An 18,994-nucleotide genomic window follows, 5' to 3' on the forward strand; every position below is an offset into this window, starting at 1 on the left:
GCTTTAAGCTCCTCGCATTTTTACCTGGGATAAATTTGGAGCTGGGATTAGCACCAGGATGCTAAAAGTAGTTTAAATACCGTTGGGAGGTAACTGAGACCACTGCTTGTTTCCACCTCAGATTAATGAAACCCAGCCAATTTGTGAAACAGCACATTAATATCAGCTTGAAAGGGGCCGGAGGGTGGTGGCTGATGGAGCATCTGCTCAATGGCCCAGCCCAAATTCCAACCCAGTGTCTGAGCTGTGTCCAAACGCTCCCTGAACTCTGGCACTCAGGGCTGTGCCCACTGCCCTGTGCAGCCCATTCCATGCCCACCGCCCTCTGGTGCAGACCCTGTCCCTCACCCCCAGCCGCCCCTCCCCTGACACGGCGGCCTCAGCGCTTCTTATATGAGACATGAGCTGTAGGCCACCATCAGCCTCAAAAACTTCAGCCAAGCCCTCCAGGAGGGAAATGCTTCACCCTCTCCCAGATAAGGGGCAGCCAAAGCACACCCAGCTGCCCCAGAAACACAGAGCACTGCTGCAGTTGCGGTGGTTCCCACCTGCTGCAGCACTTCTCGCCACTACTCTCACATCAGGCAGAGCACTTCCAGCCACTTAGCCCTAAAGCATTCACATCTCAAGAGCCATTCAGTAAAATGACTTCCTATAAAACATTATTAAACCTCTATCACAGGCAGCGCCCAGGAAATGGGATTACTCTGAAGAGCCCGGTCAATGTGTGAAATATGTAAGAAATAGGGCATCACAGCCCTGTTGGTTGCTGCTGGAGTACAGGCTCTACACTGAGATTGCTGGTGAATTGACTTCTTCCCTCATGGCCTGGGAATCTGCCTGGAAAACAAGATGTCAGGGTTGGCTCTTGTATGGCAGCTCATTCTGGTCAGGACTTGCCCTGAGCAGGAGGTATCAGCTCTGATCTCTGCCACCCCGTAGCACAACAGGGCTGCTCCACGCTGCCTTCACAGCTTAGCTGTTTCTGCCTCCTGGGCTCTCATTTGTAAAAAATACAAAGGTAAATCATGGGAATCAAAATGGTTGATGAAAGTGTTTTACTGGAAGAGGGATGGGCCAGTATGCATCTGTGCTTTGGGCACACAGAGCACAGTGTGAGTAGATGGGGTGCCCTGTGCTCACAAAGGTGCTACTGTCAGAATTACCACTGGTTTCCCAGAACACTCCAACATGCCAGGAGATCAGGACTGGAGAAAGTCAGCAGTTCACCTTTGCCTCCATTAAAGATGTCCACCTCTGTGTCTCTCCACTGACTGTAGAATTCCAGTTTCCTTTAAACAAGGTGCTTCTGCTTGGTGACATGAACACAGGCTGCAAAGTCCAGCCACCAAAGGGAGCAGGTGACTGCATCTCTTCTGGTTGCACCTTGAGGCAAAACCTTGCTGACATGGAGGAGCCTATAAAGGAGAGAGGTGCTCAAGCCCAGCCTATGCCTTTTCTAGACTAGCCATAGACTGCCAGGGAGGGAGGTTGTGCCCTAAATCTTCTTGGGAGTTCAACTCTTCTGATTACTTTGCCTGAAGATCCAGATCTGGTGCATCACGGGGGATCCTCTTTCCTACCCACTTGTTTGAGATCAGTTTTCTCCTTCCACTTGAGAGTTTTTGCATTTGAATCATTAAGATGAATGCGATAATGCTGTCCCAGCACTCTAAGAGTCCTTTTCCACTGAGGCTGGACAACTTCACATTGACACTTCAGTATTTGGCAGAAAAGTGGTGAGGGAGAAAGAAAACGTGCATGCTTTTACATGCAGCTTTTAGTGATTATTCTTTTCAGTCTCTGCACTTGTTTTCTTGTATCGTAGATTCCTACTTTCTTCTTTTTGGAACATTTTCTGGGTTCACACATAGGAACTGCATCCCCATGGCACAGCAACAGAAATATTATCTCATACGCAGGAATATTTATTTTTTTCCTTCTTAAAAATGTACAAAAAATAAAATAACTGTATTTACAGTTTATCAAACCCCTCTCCCAGTTGCAACACTATTAAGTTACATGAGCTATTCCTTAATATAAAAGCACGCTATTTATACAGAGTTTGTTTCTCAGAGCGAGGGCTTGTTACAAAGTTTGGCACAAACACTCGTTTGTATCTTGTCTCAATTCATAGGAGATGGAAGAGCATATAAACATTTGATGAGCTTTACATTTAAGGCCCTAAGATACTCCTTCCCAATTTCATACCAACCAACATACAGCTCCTCTGACCGCTGGAGGGCTGAGTTTTTACCAATCGTTTTAATTCATTGATCGCATTTAATCTATCCACAGACTGAAAGAGGAAAACGTGCAAAAAAAGGGCTCTTGATCTCTGAATTCCAATGACCAGGGACTTAATGAGAGAGAACACACGGGAAAGAGAAAGAACAAAAAGAAGGGGGGAAAAAAAGGACAAAATGAAAAAGCAACTACTTTCTTTGTAGTTAACAGCCAGTGATAAAAAGTCCTCCAAAATACCTTGATGGGAACATGGCCATACATCAACAAAGCTTTGCTGCAAGGATGTGCTACACGTAGGGGACATAAGCAGCTGAGTGTGTAAAAGGAAAGACTGAGATCTGGGTGTTCGTAGCAAACGATCAAATGGACGGACATAGTGCCAAATCTGCAGCAGGAACCACGGCCAGAGCTTAGAAGGCTACTCTGCCTTTTGCACCTCTGTCATAGTCTTTCACACAGCATCTACAGACACTGCACTGCTCTCACTCTTTGTATGGAAGCAAATGAGAAAGGAAATGAGTTTTGTTCTCTTGAGTAAACAACCAGAGCAGTGCCACAAAAGGAGGCAACTAAGATGTTCCTGTGTGCTAAACAATAGCCAAGTCTTACTTCATACTTGGAAGACACGGCGTTAATCGGTCTTCTTCACGAAACAAAAGCAATACATACATTTTAAACAATAGACTTCATGCTCCTTGTGGCCTTTGAATGGGTCCCTCCTTCAGAAGTTTGCATTATTGGTGCTGGCCCCTCCCCAGCACCAATATCTTGATTTTGATCAACAAACAAACCCTCAGAGGCGGTGAACCCAGACAGCTTGTGGCTCGCCATGACCAGCACACAGGTTCGATGCTTCTGTGGCAGCTGATGCTGTAACTAAACTGACTGGGTGCAGGGTGATGTGCTCTTCACAATTATTTAGATGCTTGTGATGCATTTGGCATATGGAGCAGAAAAACAAAGTCCTCGGGCCCTGGCAGATAAATAAAGTTAATGGAGATCATCCCCAACTAGCTCCAGTCGTTGTTCTCAAATATTCTTAGTGTTTGGATAAGTCCTACCCATCCTCCTCAGCCCTGCTTTCTCCAGTGAGACCGTAAGAATGAGCTAAAGGCAGGAGGATCAGCTCTCTCGCTACTGACCAGGAATTTGTACACTTAGAGATATATTTAGAAAAGCTTTCAGTTAATCTTGGAAACAACTTTCCTTCCCTGGACAGTGCCTGACCTAAAGCTCCTAAAATGGCATTGGAAAGGCAGCTCTGCTCCTTAAGCTCCAGTATTTCCTGGAGCACTGCAGCTTTTGCTGATCCTATACTGTGGGTTCTGGTGGACAAAAGTTTGCCACAAGCCAGCAGTGTGCCTTGCAGCCCAGAAGGGCTGTACCCTGGGCTGCATCAACAGAAGGGAGGCCAGCAGAGCGATAGAGGGGATTGTTCCCCTCTGCCCTCCTTTCATGATGCTCCACCTGCAGTATTGGTTCCGTGCCTGGGGCCCCCAGTACACTAAAGATGCAGAACTGTTGGAATAGGTCTAGAGGAGGCCGTGAAGATGCTGGAGCACCTCTCCTATGAAGAAAGGCTGAGGGAGCTGGTGTTCAGCACTGGCACAGCTGCCCAGAGAGCTGTGGGCACCCCATCCCTGGAGATGCTCAAGGTCAGGTTGGATGGGCTCTGGGCAGCCTGAGCTGGTGGGTGGTAGCCCTGCCCATGGCAGGGGGTTGGGGATGGGTGTGCTCTGAGGTCTCTTACAACTCAAGGTATTCTGTGATTCTATGATACTGCTCCTCAGAGCTGGACATTGCAGCATGCAGCAGAATCTAGCTCTAATTACCAAAGAAGAGAGATCCACCTCTGTGTAATACAAGAATAAAATACTAACAAGGGTGCTGGTGCTGCCAGGACAGTCCCGTCCTTCTCTGTCAAGCTCAAATTCTCACTGACATCTCCTACTGCAGCACACCACAAGCCAATCCCAGCCACCACAGGCACTGATAGGGGCAGAAGCAGGGCTCAAATCTTGCATGCATTCACTGCTGTGCTTAGCTCACAGCCTCTGCTGGGACATCGTGACCAATTGAGAAATCTCAGTTAAACTCCTTGGAATCCCAAACACCATTAAATAAGAGATAAATACAAGAACCAACAGCATTGCTCACAAGTCCTGTGTACTGGCCCCAGTTCTTAATGCCACCTGCCAAAACTGCCCCATTTTTTGGGAGTGGAAAAGTAACTGGGCTAAGTCAGCAAAGACTTTTTATCTGAGCCAAGCAGAAATAAATGAAATTACCCGAAATCCACTGTATTCCCAAAATGTCCATCCTTAAGCAATGTAGCAAAAGCATCTTTACTGGAGTATGTATCCATAAAAAGACAATGGAATTACTACACACATCTGCATCAGGAGCAGAAAGAACACACAACAGATGAGTAGAAAGGGAGAGAAGACAGACAAAACAGACACTTTGCCTTCCAGATGCATATGGATGCTGAATGTGATAGCCCTGACACAAATAGCAGAGAGTTTTCACAGGCTCTGGTAGCGCAGCAGCTTTGACAGGTATCTGACATTTCTATTTGAAGATCAGATTCTAATGGGATGCTCTCACTGATGAAGTTAAGAAACTGCAAGAGTTCGCAAGACAATTCATGCAAAAACAGGATCAAATCAGACTGGTCAGCTTTTCCAACTGCTTTGCTTGGATGTAAATAGCTCCCCACAGTTCAAACCACTAGAGAAGGAGCCCCATTAAACTCAGCAGCGTTTCTTTACGTCATTAACCAGCTAATGAAAAAAATACTGTGACTAAGTAAAAAGGAATCTTTAGAAGGAAGAACTAATAATAAGTTAATAATAATAATAAGGTTGCTTGTAGGAAAGGTCTCCCATTTCTGCCTGTCTCATGGGATCCCCGCACAATGCATGGGAAATGAAATGCTTACAACTGAAAACCACAGGACTGTGCACTGTGTGAGAAGCAATCTAAGACAGCCAGAGGAACTGGAAAGGAGAGAGAGAGGTGCCAAGTTTGCGTGTGCTGGGGATGATCATGTCTCGGACTCCATTCCTGGTATGATTAGTCTGTAGCCTTTCTCTCTCAATTCCTGAGACAGATATGGAACTTGATGATGTGACTGCATAGTTCAGATCCAGCCTGTGTGAGAGGGGCCTAACTCTGCAAATTGGGTGTGGGCCACTCTTTGCACTGGTAAAAATTGTTTCAGTTTCTGTAAAATATTTACATCAAGCCCAAGTTTTTACCTCATTGAACTGTCCTAGGAATCAAAACAGAATCATTCAAAGGAGATACAAGAGCAAGCTCCCTGAAGAAGAGTCTGAAGTTTCTTGCAGTCTAGAGGAATTCTTTAATGAGCAGTTTGCTGGGGAAAGAACCTTTTCCTCCACAGGTTTGAGACAGGCTCATTTCAAGAGCCCTCACTTCACCAAGAGACCAGGGAAAAATCCCTTGTGTGCCTCTAGGCACACCAGACACAGGGCTGCCTCTATGATTTGGTGACAGCTGGATGGAGTACACAGGTACAGCATGGTTCCTCACCATATTTTAGAATGAGCTTAGCCACACTTAAGCATGGACTAAAATGCTGCATTTCACATTTGGGACCTGGGAACCAAAGGTGGGTCCCACAGTGACAGTACACTCCAAATGCTGTAGCACTTTTTGCTCCAATATTCTGGTATAAAACTGGGTGGGCAGGGGTGGAGTGCACGAATGCAGACGCAGTTATCAGATTCTCAGTACATACTCCTTAACAGAATGCAGAAATCTAATCTTCTAGGAAAAATTCTGTTAAACCCTAAACCCAATACGTACAAAAACATAGTGGCAATAAACGCGCCCACATACAGTAGTTAAAATATATTATTGCATATTATAAACATTATATACAAGGTTAAAATGGTTTCTTTACCATTTACTTACAAGTGACATTTGTAGCTGAACGCCTTACTTACAAGTCCTCATTGCTACATGCTGAGAACTACCAGAGGTATTTGGCAAGACTATACACTAGCGAGATGGACCGGTCTGAGCAAGTGAACTGTGTCAGCCTCTTTCCCCACCTTTAGCACTGCACCAGTTTTTAGCAAGAGGAGAAAACTACTGGCAAAGTGATTTACATCAGATTTCTGAAAATGGACCAGCATGGTTCCTCACCATATTTTAGAATGAGCTCATCCACACTAAGGCATGGACTAAAATGCCGCATTTCACATTTGCAGTGGGTCATCTGGTTACAAATCTGGGGGCTGGTAACTGCTTGTACAGTGGAGAGTGGGGAGTAATAAATAAGGGACCAGGTTAAAATGAGTGGCCTCATGCTTGACGAACCCAAGCTCGTATGCAGTAGGTGTGCATGTGCAGAACGGACAATATTTTCAAAGCAGTCTTGTAACAGTTTCTCTGATCAATGCCTGTCAACTTCCAAAGGCATCTTCTGCTTTCCAAGAAGAATGAAATGCTGTGGGTTCTTTATGAAAGGGCTCTGTCTGAGGTTAGATCTCAGTCAGTGTGATCTTGAAGCCTTCAACCACGCTTTCCATGTGCAGGATGAATGTGTCCTCGTTGGAATAGTGCTCAATAATGTTGTCATCCATGTTTACCAGGATACTGGTGACAAAGGCAAAAATCAGTATTTTCACACACCAGAACAGCAAAAAGGAAAGCCATGCACTTCACCACATCCATACGCTCCACTGACTTCAACATGAAACAATAAGAAACTCCAGAATGTGCCAGTGCAGGGACAAGATGGGAAATTATCATCAGGGTCTGCCCCATAGTCCCTTCTAGCCTTTGTGTTATAGGTAACAGCTTGTGAAAGTAGTTAGATACATGCCAGGGCTGGGTCTTTACCCACTTCAGGAATCACCTGCAGGTGCACTCCAGATTTTGTGCAGACCCAGCCAGCATTTCCTATGTGCAGTGTCAGATCCCCCAAGTGCATCTTTTTCTGCCCCCCAGCCATGCCACACAAGCTGTTCCTCCTCTGTGATGTGAGTCACTGACACGGGAAAGCAGTGGAATTGGTGCTGTGCACACAGCTCACAGAACTCAGCTCAGGTTCAAGAATACAAGTGCATAGGAGTGTTTTCCTCTCTCTTTACCATAAAGGGTTTCTTCCAACAAACACGTCACTTAGAAACAGTGTTAGAAGGAAGCAAAACACAACGAGTTTCACCTGTCTTTTCAAAAGCAAAAGAAATCATCAGACAAAACATTGTCCTAAGTTACTGTTAGGGCCAAAAATGAAAGACTGACTAAAAATGATGTTGCTAGAATATTGATGTTATTTAGCAGTAACAAAAGATAAAACAGAGAGATTCAGATTTATGATCAAGCATAGCAGCCCAGCTATTATAAAACCACAGCTGTGATGCTCATGTCTAAATTTACTCAGCTGAAAGCCCTGCAGCAAACAGCGCTCTCCCTTGTGCTTGCCTGCCTTTCAGATTCAGGCAGCGGCCCATTTCTTCCTAATGCTGCAGGGAAACTCCATTCACAGCAAAGGCTGTGCCTTTCCCATACCACTCTCCATGATGTTATTAAGTAAGCATAAAACCTATAAAACAGGCTTTACGCAAAAACATTTTCCAAACATAAATACTGCTCCTTCACAGTAAGCCTATGAATGCTGGTCAGATACAGGCTGGATGTTTCCTCTTCTGCCACCGTTTGCTTTTTCCATAGACAGTAAGATTTTAGGGGTGTGGGCAGGTCTCCTAAAAGTGTTTATACTGTGTAGCACAGTGATGCCCCAGGCACAGTCATGATCCCTGACTGTCATAGTTAGTTTACTTATAGCGTACTTACCCCTTTTTGCTCTTCTTATAAAGTTTTGCAATCTTTTCCACTGGCAACCCATATTTCTCAGAGATCTGAAATCATCAAAAGAAAATTAATAAAGACTACTGAGGAATGGCACGGCCTCACCTCTCCCTTTACACAAGGAAATTTAAACATTATCTTTGCAAACTTTGACAGAACTATAAAAAAAAGTGTTTCACAACCACACTGTATCTATATTTAAGAATGATTTGATGGAGAAATGATCCTAGAAATCTTCATTAAAAATGCTAAGTTTCTATCCAAAACTTGGAGACTACAGTTTTCACAGATATGAGAATTTCAGCAATCTTTCTCCCTTTCCTTACTCTAATTATCTGGACTCATGGAAGCAAAGACTCCTCACCCAAGGCAAAAGGCAGATGAGCAGCAACACAACAGGACATCTACTATTTCTCAATGGCGTTCCAACATCTGTTAAGCTAATAGTCTCCTTCATGACACTCCTTTGGCATGAAAAGTATCTTCTGGGTACCTTTTCCTGTGGGAAGCCATGGTACCTCACAGAATATATTGCTGGGGAGGCAGTTAGTAGAGTTGCAAAATGAGAACACTGGATCACAAAGCATCACCTGAATGTACCCATAGCCAGATGAGATGCCTCAGAGAAGTCTGTTAACATGGCAAAGGACTTTTAAAATCAGTCCCTTTGCATCCACTCACACGATAACGTAGAAAACATAGCAAAACTTTGAATGAAGAATTTAGCCAACAAATTGCCACAATCAGCAAGCACTCTTCATGGCAATGTTTTGGCCTAAGCAAACCTGTGTTGCAGCATTCATAGAGCTGAAGTCCCTGAGAACTAAGTGCTTCCTTTCCAAATTACGACTCTTCTTTGAGAGAATGGGTCTCAACACTCACACTTCAGAGGAGGATTGTCCCAAGAGGCAGAAGAATTATGGAAAAAAGGACCTTCCAGTCAGTGATTAATGAACTGTGGTATGCTACTGCTAACCAAAGTAAGCTTCTTGCTCTTCTCAGGTTAAACGAGGTTGCAGATAAATAGCTGACTCTTTTCTTCTGCATCAGAGAACTGAAAAGTACAATTAAAAATCCACTAAAACCTGTCAAACATCAGTCACTGTGAAATCATTTCCTTTGTGCTCAGACTGCCATTGAGAAAAGTCATATTTTGGAAAAGTAAATGAAAGCAATTATGAAACAGAAAATGAAAAGCAAGCAATGAATAACACTCAGCACCAGGGACAGATTCAAATATTCTCAGGTTGAACCTAAATCACGGCTCCCGTCAAGACAGCCAGGGGCAGCTAAGAGAATTAATTAGCTTATACCTTCCTACATCACCTATACTTGTATAACTGCCATCTTGTCTAAGACACAATTTTGTATTTAGGAAGTACAGCATAACTCCAAGATGTGATGAGCCTATGAAACCTGGACTCTGCCAACAGTTTCCTCTGCTTGCTGTTTCTACCTGAGGCTAACAGCGGATGATGTATTTAAGGAGCATCTGGTAAGTTCACCAGACCCACTCACTCCATACCTCAGTTTTACTCACACCAGCATGTTTCACTGCCCTTTTGGATACGGTGCTGGAGATACGTGAAAATGTCGCAACTCCTGTGTGAATATGAGGAAATGCTGTACCTTCTTTGGCATGTTAACTCTGAAACCTAGTGATACTGTAAAGATCAGAGCTGAAGACTCGATGCAAACATTCTTTTCTCAAGGAGGTTTACTAGCAGTTAGTATACAGCATTCTGCACATTCCAGCATCAAACTTCCCTAGGATACTTGGGATGCCTAACACTCATGCATATCAAATGTTGCTCAAAGTGGTTTGGGACCCTGGGACACCACTTCCTACACAAGCTATGAGTGATAGGGCCAAGAAAGTCGTGCTTGTCACAGTGCCTGTGACAGGTGTGGGATCTATATGATATGAAGGGATTAGAGAGCTTTGGGAAAGACTTCCAGCTAACTGACTAAGCACATTTCTCAGGAACCCCTAAGGATTCAACCAATTATACTAAATGGTGAGCTGTGGAAGCACGGCTTCAAGCAGGGGAATGGGAAAGCCTCCCACTCACAGGCTCAGAAAGCAAGTCTCCAGTACAAATGTGCTAAGTCCTAATGCAGAATCTGAGAAAGCAGAGAGCTAGCATCTGCTAGGGCATCTCACTTAACACCCTCTTCTGAAACAGGTTTGTTGCCAGCTTGGGGAGAAAAACGCAACTAACAACCTCCATATATAATAGAATTATTTTTTTTATCTGATCCCAAGCATGCTACAATGCAGTAACAAAGTATATCTTTATTTGGAATATTTTCCTTTATCAACTCTATTTTGAAATATTCTGAGCAAAGAATTCTCTACTTCCTTTAGGATGCCTGAAGCTGTGGGACATCCTTCAGAATGGTACTGAAATGACAGGCTTGTTCTCCCTTTGGGCTGCAGCCCCCTGGCATGGCAACTCTGTTCGTAGCACACATCTGATTGTACAAGCCACCAGAACTGCTTTTTCTGCTCAAGTCAGGATGACACTAGAACAGGCTGCCCAGGGTGGGCTGTGAATATCTCCTTCTCTGGAGATATTCAAGACCCGCCTGGACATCTACCTGTGTGACCTGGTGTAGGGAACCTGCTTTGGCATGGGACTCAATGACCTCTGGAGGTCTCTTCCATCCCCTACAATTCTGTGATTCTGTGACACAAAAGACAACACCTGGGCTGGTCAAGGAATGCAGGAAAATATCTCTGCCAATTTATTCCTATGGAGCAGTCTTCTCTGTTGCTCTACATAGATTGGAAGAATACATATATAGACAAGTACCATAACCTGTGGTCTAAGCAAGCTGTGTTGAACTCAGCTGGTTTTAATTTTAGAAAGACACTGGAAGATGCTTGTATTTCCCAGTTTAGATCATCCTCAGTCATGTTAGACTACTGCATCTACCGAGATCCAGAGAGTTAACCTGACTTCGGATGAATCTGAAAGCAGGATTTGGACCCGGTCAGTCACCAGATCCTCAGCTTCCTGAATCCTTGCACTGAACTTAGATTTGAATATTTAGGATGTGTACAATCACAGAATTGCATTATTTGCTGAAAAGATTGCAGAGAAAGTAGTTAAGAGTACATAACTTGACAGCTTTTTGGCATGCACTTATCCACTATATCCTACCAAAGAGAATTAAAATTTTCTGAATGTATTCCTTCCAGTGATCTGGGACATTTTACAACAGATCAGATTTCTCTGGTGCTGAAAACATGCCACTGAGTTAACAGCTGTGCTGATAGATGTACACGAAAACCTCTCTTGTTTCTGGACCAGCTTTATTTTTATGTTACAGAGTATCTGGATACCAGCATTAAGAGGCACAGAATGCTGAAAATAAAATGTTCATGTTAGCATGAAGGGTTATGGAAGGATTAAAACTTACTTTTAACTTTCATACAAAGACAAGATAAAATCATGTTCCAGTTTCACCATGAATCAGATTGCAACCCCTTCAAGAGAAGCCTGCCTATTATTATACATGTGCATTCTGCAGTCACTAACAAACAGCTTTAGCAAAAGAATTATCAGGCCATTCCTGCAGCTGACTCACCTCAGAGATACCCTGATCTGCATAGGTGCTTGAGACTGTCTCTAAAACCACAAGAGCTTTTTGTCTTGTACTTCTGGCCAAATAACTCAATCCTTACTGCACTGCGCTTGATATGTGCTACAAGACACTGATGATTTTATAAGAGTATGAATATATATACTTCTACTACTCAGCTGAGCTCTCTAGAGGCACTTTCCTCCATTTCCATCTTCTCAGGCCAGGCAGTTTCTCTCTACAGGTCAGTCTTATATTAGTTCCCTACCTAAGCAATGAGGCACACAATTCCACTCACAATCACAGATAACATGTAACAAGTAAAAACTCAAGTCAAAGACACACCTTGACAAAGAGAAGGCTTGCAGCAAGTCACACTGGGAGCTAGGGTTGGATAAGGTGTGTGAGACAGGAGTATGAATGACCTGTCTGCATTGGCTCATGATCTGTCCCTTGTGTGCTGAGACAGCACTGCACAAAAGCCAGATGGAAACATGGAAACAGTGCATGGAAACAGTGCATCCTTGGGTCTCTTCTTTAAAAGATGGCTCTGAACACATGAGAAGATTCAACAGGTTCTGAACTGGCACTTCAGAAAGAAGCACTTCAGAAAATGGAGCCTTTATTATTTCCCCGTTTCCTTAACATTGGTTAATTACTGCCATTCCTCAAGGGTCGGCTCTCCAATAAATCAGATCTGTGAGTCTATTTTATCTCAGCAACTTGCTGACAGCATTCAGTTTAGAACACGCCAACATTTCAGAGGTGTGCTCCAAAAAGCCCTTATGAAATGCTTTCATTATATCTGAGAATAGCTTAGTCTGTCAATTATATTTTACCTCAGCAACACATATGAGTCTCAAGTTTTTCTTAGTAAGAAAGATAAAGTAAGGACATCGGATACTTACTGCTTCCATTAGCCCCTTTACTGTGGGTGATTTCAGCATCAAGGCATCAAACACCTCATCTGTCTCCTTCCTCACATATAAAAGCACTGAAAAAGAAAAAAAAAAAGTCAAATTTGGAGCATGTCCAGACAACTGAACAGATGAAACACCCCACATTGACTAGGAAAAACAAATATTGATCCTTGACAGATAAAATGAAATGCTGAAAATGGTTTCCACTTAAAAAGAAAAGAAGGAATTTCCTATCATCAGCAAGACACACCATGGCTGCCTTGAAAACACACAAGGAAAACACAGCAAATTTAATTAAATGTGGGAAGTCTAGGAGTTCAGGAATTTAAATTTCCATTTACTTAAAGAAGAGAAACTCCAACAAAAAAAATACTTTCGAATAATTGAAATAAGGCTTAAAACTTGGCTGCTCAGACCAGTTTTATGTCTTAGTCTACAAAACCAGGGATAACAGCACTTCTTTGCATCTTCAGTTTACAAGTATTAGCCACAAATTGGCTCTGCATGACTGTGGTAGCAGTCTTTTCGCCCACATTTTGGCAGTTCATTGGAACCTATTTGAAAGAGTCCTTTTGAATGTCAGAGAAGCAGAGATAACTTTGAGTCGCAAATTAAACAATGGTCAAAATATAAAGGAACAAATAAATTCACAGTAGTAGTTAAAACTTGGTTGGTTTTGATCTTCCTACTTGCATAAGCAAGCACTCATGTCAAATGCTATTTTTACTTGTACTGAGATATTTACTGTTTCAGTAATACTTTTCTTGCAACTAGAGGGCTGTCCGGTAACTTCCAGCTTTTCAAACATCTGAACTATCTGCCAGCCTTAATAATTAAGAACGTGTCTGAAAAGAGGTAAAATCCCTCAGTCTGAAGCTAAAGTTGGGGTCATGATACAAACCAAGCACTCGGCTTTAAATTACTCTGCTGTGTTTGGCATCTCATGGAATATTATGTTGAATGAGGAATCCATTGCAAGGATAACAGGCAATTTGAATCACTATTATACACACAGAGAGCTGGGATTACTGTAAACATATTGGAAGGGGGGTGTTGGTTTTCTTTCCCCATAACAGGAGTGAAAAGCACGCTTTTCTATAAATGACTCCTGATGACAGCAGTGCCTAAAGATCCTGTCTCCTCCCTGCCCTTGTGCTCCAATATTCTGGCCCCTGTGAATCCTCCTGCACTGCAAACAAAAAGGGCGGATGCATGGGGAAAAATAGCCCAGTTCTGTGAGCTGTTCTTCAGTCTGCCCCCTCTTCCAGTTGCCAAAGCAGCCCAGCAAACCTTTGTGTGATGATGTGGCTCAACCAGCACTAACAGCCTCTGAACCTACTGTCATCACCTCCATGCCACCTTGACAGAGACTGCAGTACTGGGGGGGAAAATATCTTGCATCAGGCAGCAAGTTATTTTTGACAGAGTAAGACAAATTCAGATTTTCCTAATCTCTGCACTACCTGGACTTTCAGTGTAGCCCACGGCACTCCCTAATGCTCTTTAGATGTTAAAAAGAGTTGCAAAAGGCAGAGGTGACAAATTTATCTTCATAAGTAGCTCTGATTCACAAAACTCCACACCAGTAAGCAGCTTTTGTTGAATGCAAGGCAGGCTGTTGTATCTGGGTGATTTCTGGAAGTCAGGCCACTCAACAGGGGGTTTAAATATGAAGGTGGTAGAACAATGTCAGACAGCTCTTCTGAAAGTGTCAGCAGCTTGGCTCTCAATTGGCAAACCTGCCAAGGCAGAACACCAGCAGCAGACATGGTAAAAAGGAAACTAGGAACATAATGAGACATGAAGTCCTCTACTCAGACTGGCAAGCTGAGCCCAGGTGTGGCCAATACCCAGCCTCACTCTGAGCAACCAGGGCACTTTGTCAACACATCCTTGGATGGAGATGTGGCACATTTCAGACAAGGGAAGCAGAGCTGGTAGCTGTCACCAGGCTTTCCTTTTCTGCACTTGGAGTTTTCATTGATTGCCCAGATACCAATTCTTCGGCTAACAGTTACATAATGTATTCATAAGGATGGTTCGCTAAACCTCATTTTCTATGAACAGAAAATGGTTTGAAATGATTAACACAACTCTCCAGAGAGAAAAGAGATATGACAGACTGAGAATGACAGGACTGAAAACCAACCTGATTTGTAACATGGCTGCTGGACTTATTATTAATGGGAAACTTCCATTGAAATCTGCACAGATGGTGCAGATTAACATCCTCTACATTTCTGTGTTGGGCACTTGTACTTTCCACAGAGACCAAGGACATGAAAGATACATTCAAATAGATGCAGCTATCTGTGCAAGAATACAGAACTTGTTTCACTGATGGTTTGCAACCCCTTTCAGATCCCTTTTCTCTTGAGGGCTGCCCCTTGATACTTAGCTCCAGGAGGCAGAGGTGAAATGACACACTGACACTCCAGCTCTTCATTTGTACTTGGACCCCTCACTGAGCCCAAGCTTCTAGAAATGCTGGGCCTGGAAAAAGCAGCGGAGCATTAATGCAAAAACAGTATTGTCAAGTGGGCAGATTCAGCTGGAGCTCTCCATAGGTACAATCCCAGATGCAGGGTTCCTGATGGCAGGAAGTTCACCAGAGCAAAGGCCGTGCTGGAGGAGGTCTGGCCTCCAGCCAGCATCGTCCAAGTTGCAACAAATAGTGAACAGGAAAAGGGATATGAAAAGAGCATCCTCCAGCTTCTCTGACTTCGTGCCTCTCCTGGATTTAATTATTTAGCAGAGTTTTGTCACCAGCTGAAAAACATTTTTTTTCTTTCACATCTTCCCCTTGAAATAGTTGCAATTCCTGGACAATATTAAAACAACTTACCACAGCAAAGGACAGCAATATTCAAAGCAAAGCAATATCATCTCCCTACAGGCACCTCTCCAGGCTTCCAGCTGGGAAACCCAGGTGAAACTGCAGTAAAAGACAGTTTCTTATGCAGTCCTTGTGGTTGTCCCCTTCTATTTGATGTAGCCCTGACTGATAATGTGAGTTTTGTCAAGGCCTTGAATCAACCAGATGCAAGCCTGTGGTCAGTGCTGATCTCGTATTATTCATTGAAGGATTAATTAAAGGAATAATGTGTTTACATTTATTCTAGGAAAACACCACTCTCCATCCTGTAATTCTGCATGCTTCCCTTGTTTCAAGCACACTACCCTCACCAACAGAGAAAATTTGCAAATACAGGATTACGATAAGTTGAGTCTTACAGGTGATGTAGCTGAGAACAAACAAGCTCACTTCTACACCTTGTTGCCCTGTTGTCTCACAAACTGATAGGTGAACCTAAAAAAAACACATGAGCTTGATCTATGTGGGTTGGTTAAATCCCAGGATTCGCCAATAAGCTTACATGACAGAACTCATGACACTGAAGGAACAGCAAATATTCTCCAGAGTGCCTAACTATGGCAGAGTAGGTCTTTATCACATATAACTCCGTATTGTAAATTACTGCTCAGAAAGCACATCTTGTGGACAAAACCACCATATATTCATCCTTATCTTCATGCAAAGTCGACAGCTCTACATAAACCACTGTTTAAATGTTATTCAACATTAACTTGCATTGATATGAACTTGAAAATGGGTTAGACAGACAGAGTGTATGAAATGAACGCAACTGTGGTAGTATTCTCTCAGTGCAGTAAAAAACAGTTACGGGAAACAAACTTATAAATAATTCAGCTATGTCAACTTGAGGATGTTTTTCCATGCCTTACATTCTGAATTGGGTAGAAAAGTTCTGAGATTTCATTCAGGCTAATCTCATTCTGCAGACAGCACAAGCTTGCCTGTGTAATGTCTCTGTATCTGACCCAGTGCATCTTGCATATTGTGACCCCAGCCAGATCAGAAAAGATGAGCAAAAGTTAAAAATAAACAAACACAGACTCGCTACTGGAACATTCGTGAACTCTGTAGTTTGGCCAAGGGCCATGAAACTTTCTAAGTTTTTTGCATCTTATACACTTGTGTCCTGACCCCTTCTCGAGACAGTACATGGTTCTGTCTCCTTTTGTTTCCAGCTTTTACATCACTGTAAGCAATTGCTGAAGTGCCACCTTGTGTACTGGGCTGGTGTGATGGTATCTTCTCCCATCTGTACCATGTTTGTGCTAGCAACACACAACTGACTTGGTCTAAGCCAGATGCATCTTTTCTTGCGTGAGAGCAGGACTCTCAGAGCATTCATTTTAACCACTAAGAACTGACCATTACCTCTTTTCAGGCCTTCTTCTTTCATTTGTTTCAAAGGGGATGGACCAAACTCCTCCTCCACAGGTCGGAACATCCTCTTGACCAAGACACTGCTACTAGAAAACACACAACAGGGGTCATGTCATGGAAAACTGTGCTCCCACCAACAGGGAAGAGACAACAGCAGCAGTTATGACTCAAAGTACAAAGGTACTCTGGCAAAAACCCTGCTAGCTACTCAAGTAACAGACCAGAAATTGCATGGATTTAGCTTTTGATGCATATCTAAACAATCCAAGCCTCTCAAGTTGCCTAGACTGACTGGCTGGGACAGGTGACAGGAAATAATATGTCCAGTGTGACATATTATTTAGAAAAGACTGAAGACTCTTGACTGTTTAAATATGTATTTAAACGCTGGAAGAATTGGTGACGAAGAAGCTACTGAGTAAAGAGGTGAACTCACACATACATGTGCATTCACCTCTTTTGGGAGAAGTATATTTAGTTGGTTCGAGGTTCAACCAACTTAGAAAAGCGTGAGGGATGGACGGCTCACAGTTAATACTGGCTAAATTTCAGCCACACATGTTCAAGTCCTTATTTTGTGACTCCCTGTTTTAGAGACTTTCTGTAATTCTTCCAGTCCCTTCGAAACCAGACAGAGAGTGCTCCCATTTCCAGTCTTTTCCCAGGATCTCCCATTCTCTTTCCTTTCTCTTCTGATATTGGGGTGCTTTCTCTGCATTTGCTTTATTTGTCACATACACACAAGTGCTGTTAAGCAGCTTCCAGGAATGTGAGTGAATTTTAGTGCTTCATTAAACAATTCATGGTTTTATGATTATTTGAAGACCATTACATAAAAGACTCTTTATTATCAAATATATTGCCCTAACCTTGTGTTGAACCTTACAGCTCTTCAAATTGTTCTACATGGAAATGTAAGAAAAAATAGGCATAAAAAGAAGTCAGTTCACGTAAAGGAAAAGAAAGCTGCTATACATTAAACCTCCTCTCTACACAAATTATTCACCTACCATCAGTGATGAGAGAACATGGGGGAAGGGAGGAGTGAGTTTTATTTCATATTTTTATGCCTGCATTCTGTGAAATTGAACTGCTAACTGCAAAGCTGATGAAACAATAAATGTCTTACCCTTCTCTCTCATCATCTGTATTATAGTAAACCTAGAAGGAGAGAAAAGGAATTATTCCAAAAACACTGACACATGCTTAACAAAGTAACTTCAAATGGGAGAAATGGCAAGTGGTTTGCAGTTCTTAATCTGTTAAAAAATCCATCTTCTATGAAACACACACATCTGCGGTTCTAATTTCGGTCAGCATAGAGTGCAGCTTTGAAAGACTGCTGTTGAATATCATCTATTTGAAATATTTCAAAGTATTTTGACAGACATTGTCCTCTCCTCTGGTTTATATAATTCTTTCATTTATGCTACAATTTTATAAATCAACCACTAATCACTCAAATTATCCTTAATCCACCACACTCAAAAGCTTTTTATATGTATTTAATACTGTCTGAAAACCTAATTAAACAAGCAGGAGCAATATTAAACCACAGAACAAATGGAAATGCAATTGCTAATGGTACAGATGATCTTTTTGCACAGGCTGTGGGCAGGAGAACAAGTCCAGATCACAGTTTTGTGTACATCAGCGTAGCTCAGTAGGACCAGATTTACAACAGCAGTAAGTGTGGCCAGTGGTAGCAGCAGTGGTATAAAATCACAGCCCATGACAGAAGGCTTTACACAGCAGTCAGCCAAATTCCTCATAATATGCCTGAAGTGTGGGTCTGTACCAAGAACACCCATATTTCAGCTGCTGAACTACTGAGCCAGCATGGGGTGAAGGCAGGGCATTGGAGCCCTGATGAAATGCAGCACACACTTGGCTTTCACTTGAAGGTTTGACTTTTGAGCCTGTACAACTAGTACAGCTTGGTACTCAGAGGTGTGTGTAAAGCTGAACTCTACAGCATCTGAAAACCATTTTAAGCCCAGGAGCTACAAAACACTGTCACAATAAACCATTCTAATATTAACCAATATGCAATACAATTTTAAAAGTTTAGACTAGCAAAGAACACTGATATTACAATTTATAGAGCAGAAGACAGGGCCGAACATTGCCTAAAGCATCT

General features: G+C 42.8%; 1 protein-coding gene across 6 annotated transcripts in view; it reads right to left on the reverse strand.

Annotated features, from left to right (window-relative positions):
• Window positions 1–1,907: 1,907 nt before the first annotated feature.
• The window catches only part of GRHL2 (grainyhead like transcription factor 2), a 60,778-nt gene continuing 43,691 nt past the window's right edge, over window positions 1,908–18,994 (reverse strand). For 4 of the 6 annotated variants that reach the window (XM_015856106.3, XM_015856105.3, XM_015856110.3 and 1 more), the window contains 5 exons: window positions 17,984–18,015; window positions 16,846–16,940; window positions 12,588–12,673; window positions 8,077–8,141; window positions 1,908–6,873 (listed from right to left, as the gene is read on the reverse strand). In XM_015856106.3, coding sequence (XP_015711592.1) covers window positions 6,759–6,873; window positions 8,077–8,141; window positions 12,588–12,673; window positions 16,846–16,940; window positions 17,984–18,015 — 393 coding nt within the window. In that variant the 3' untranslated portion in view covers window positions 1,908–6,758. The remainder of the gene's footprint in view (window positions 6,874–8,076; window positions 8,142–12,587; window positions 12,674–16,845; window positions 16,941–17,983; window positions 18,016–18,994) is intronic. The other 2 variants (XM_085539380.1, XM_015856107.3) reach the window with 1 other exon arrangement.

This window comes from Coturnix japonica, chromosome 2, assembly GCF_054131305.1.
Source record: "Coturnix japonica strain WE chromosome 2, WE-NBRP24, whole genome shotgun sequence".
In the NCBI taxonomy this organism is placed as follows: Eukaryota; Metazoa; Chordata; class Aves; order Galliformes; family Phasianidae; genus Coturnix; species Coturnix japonica.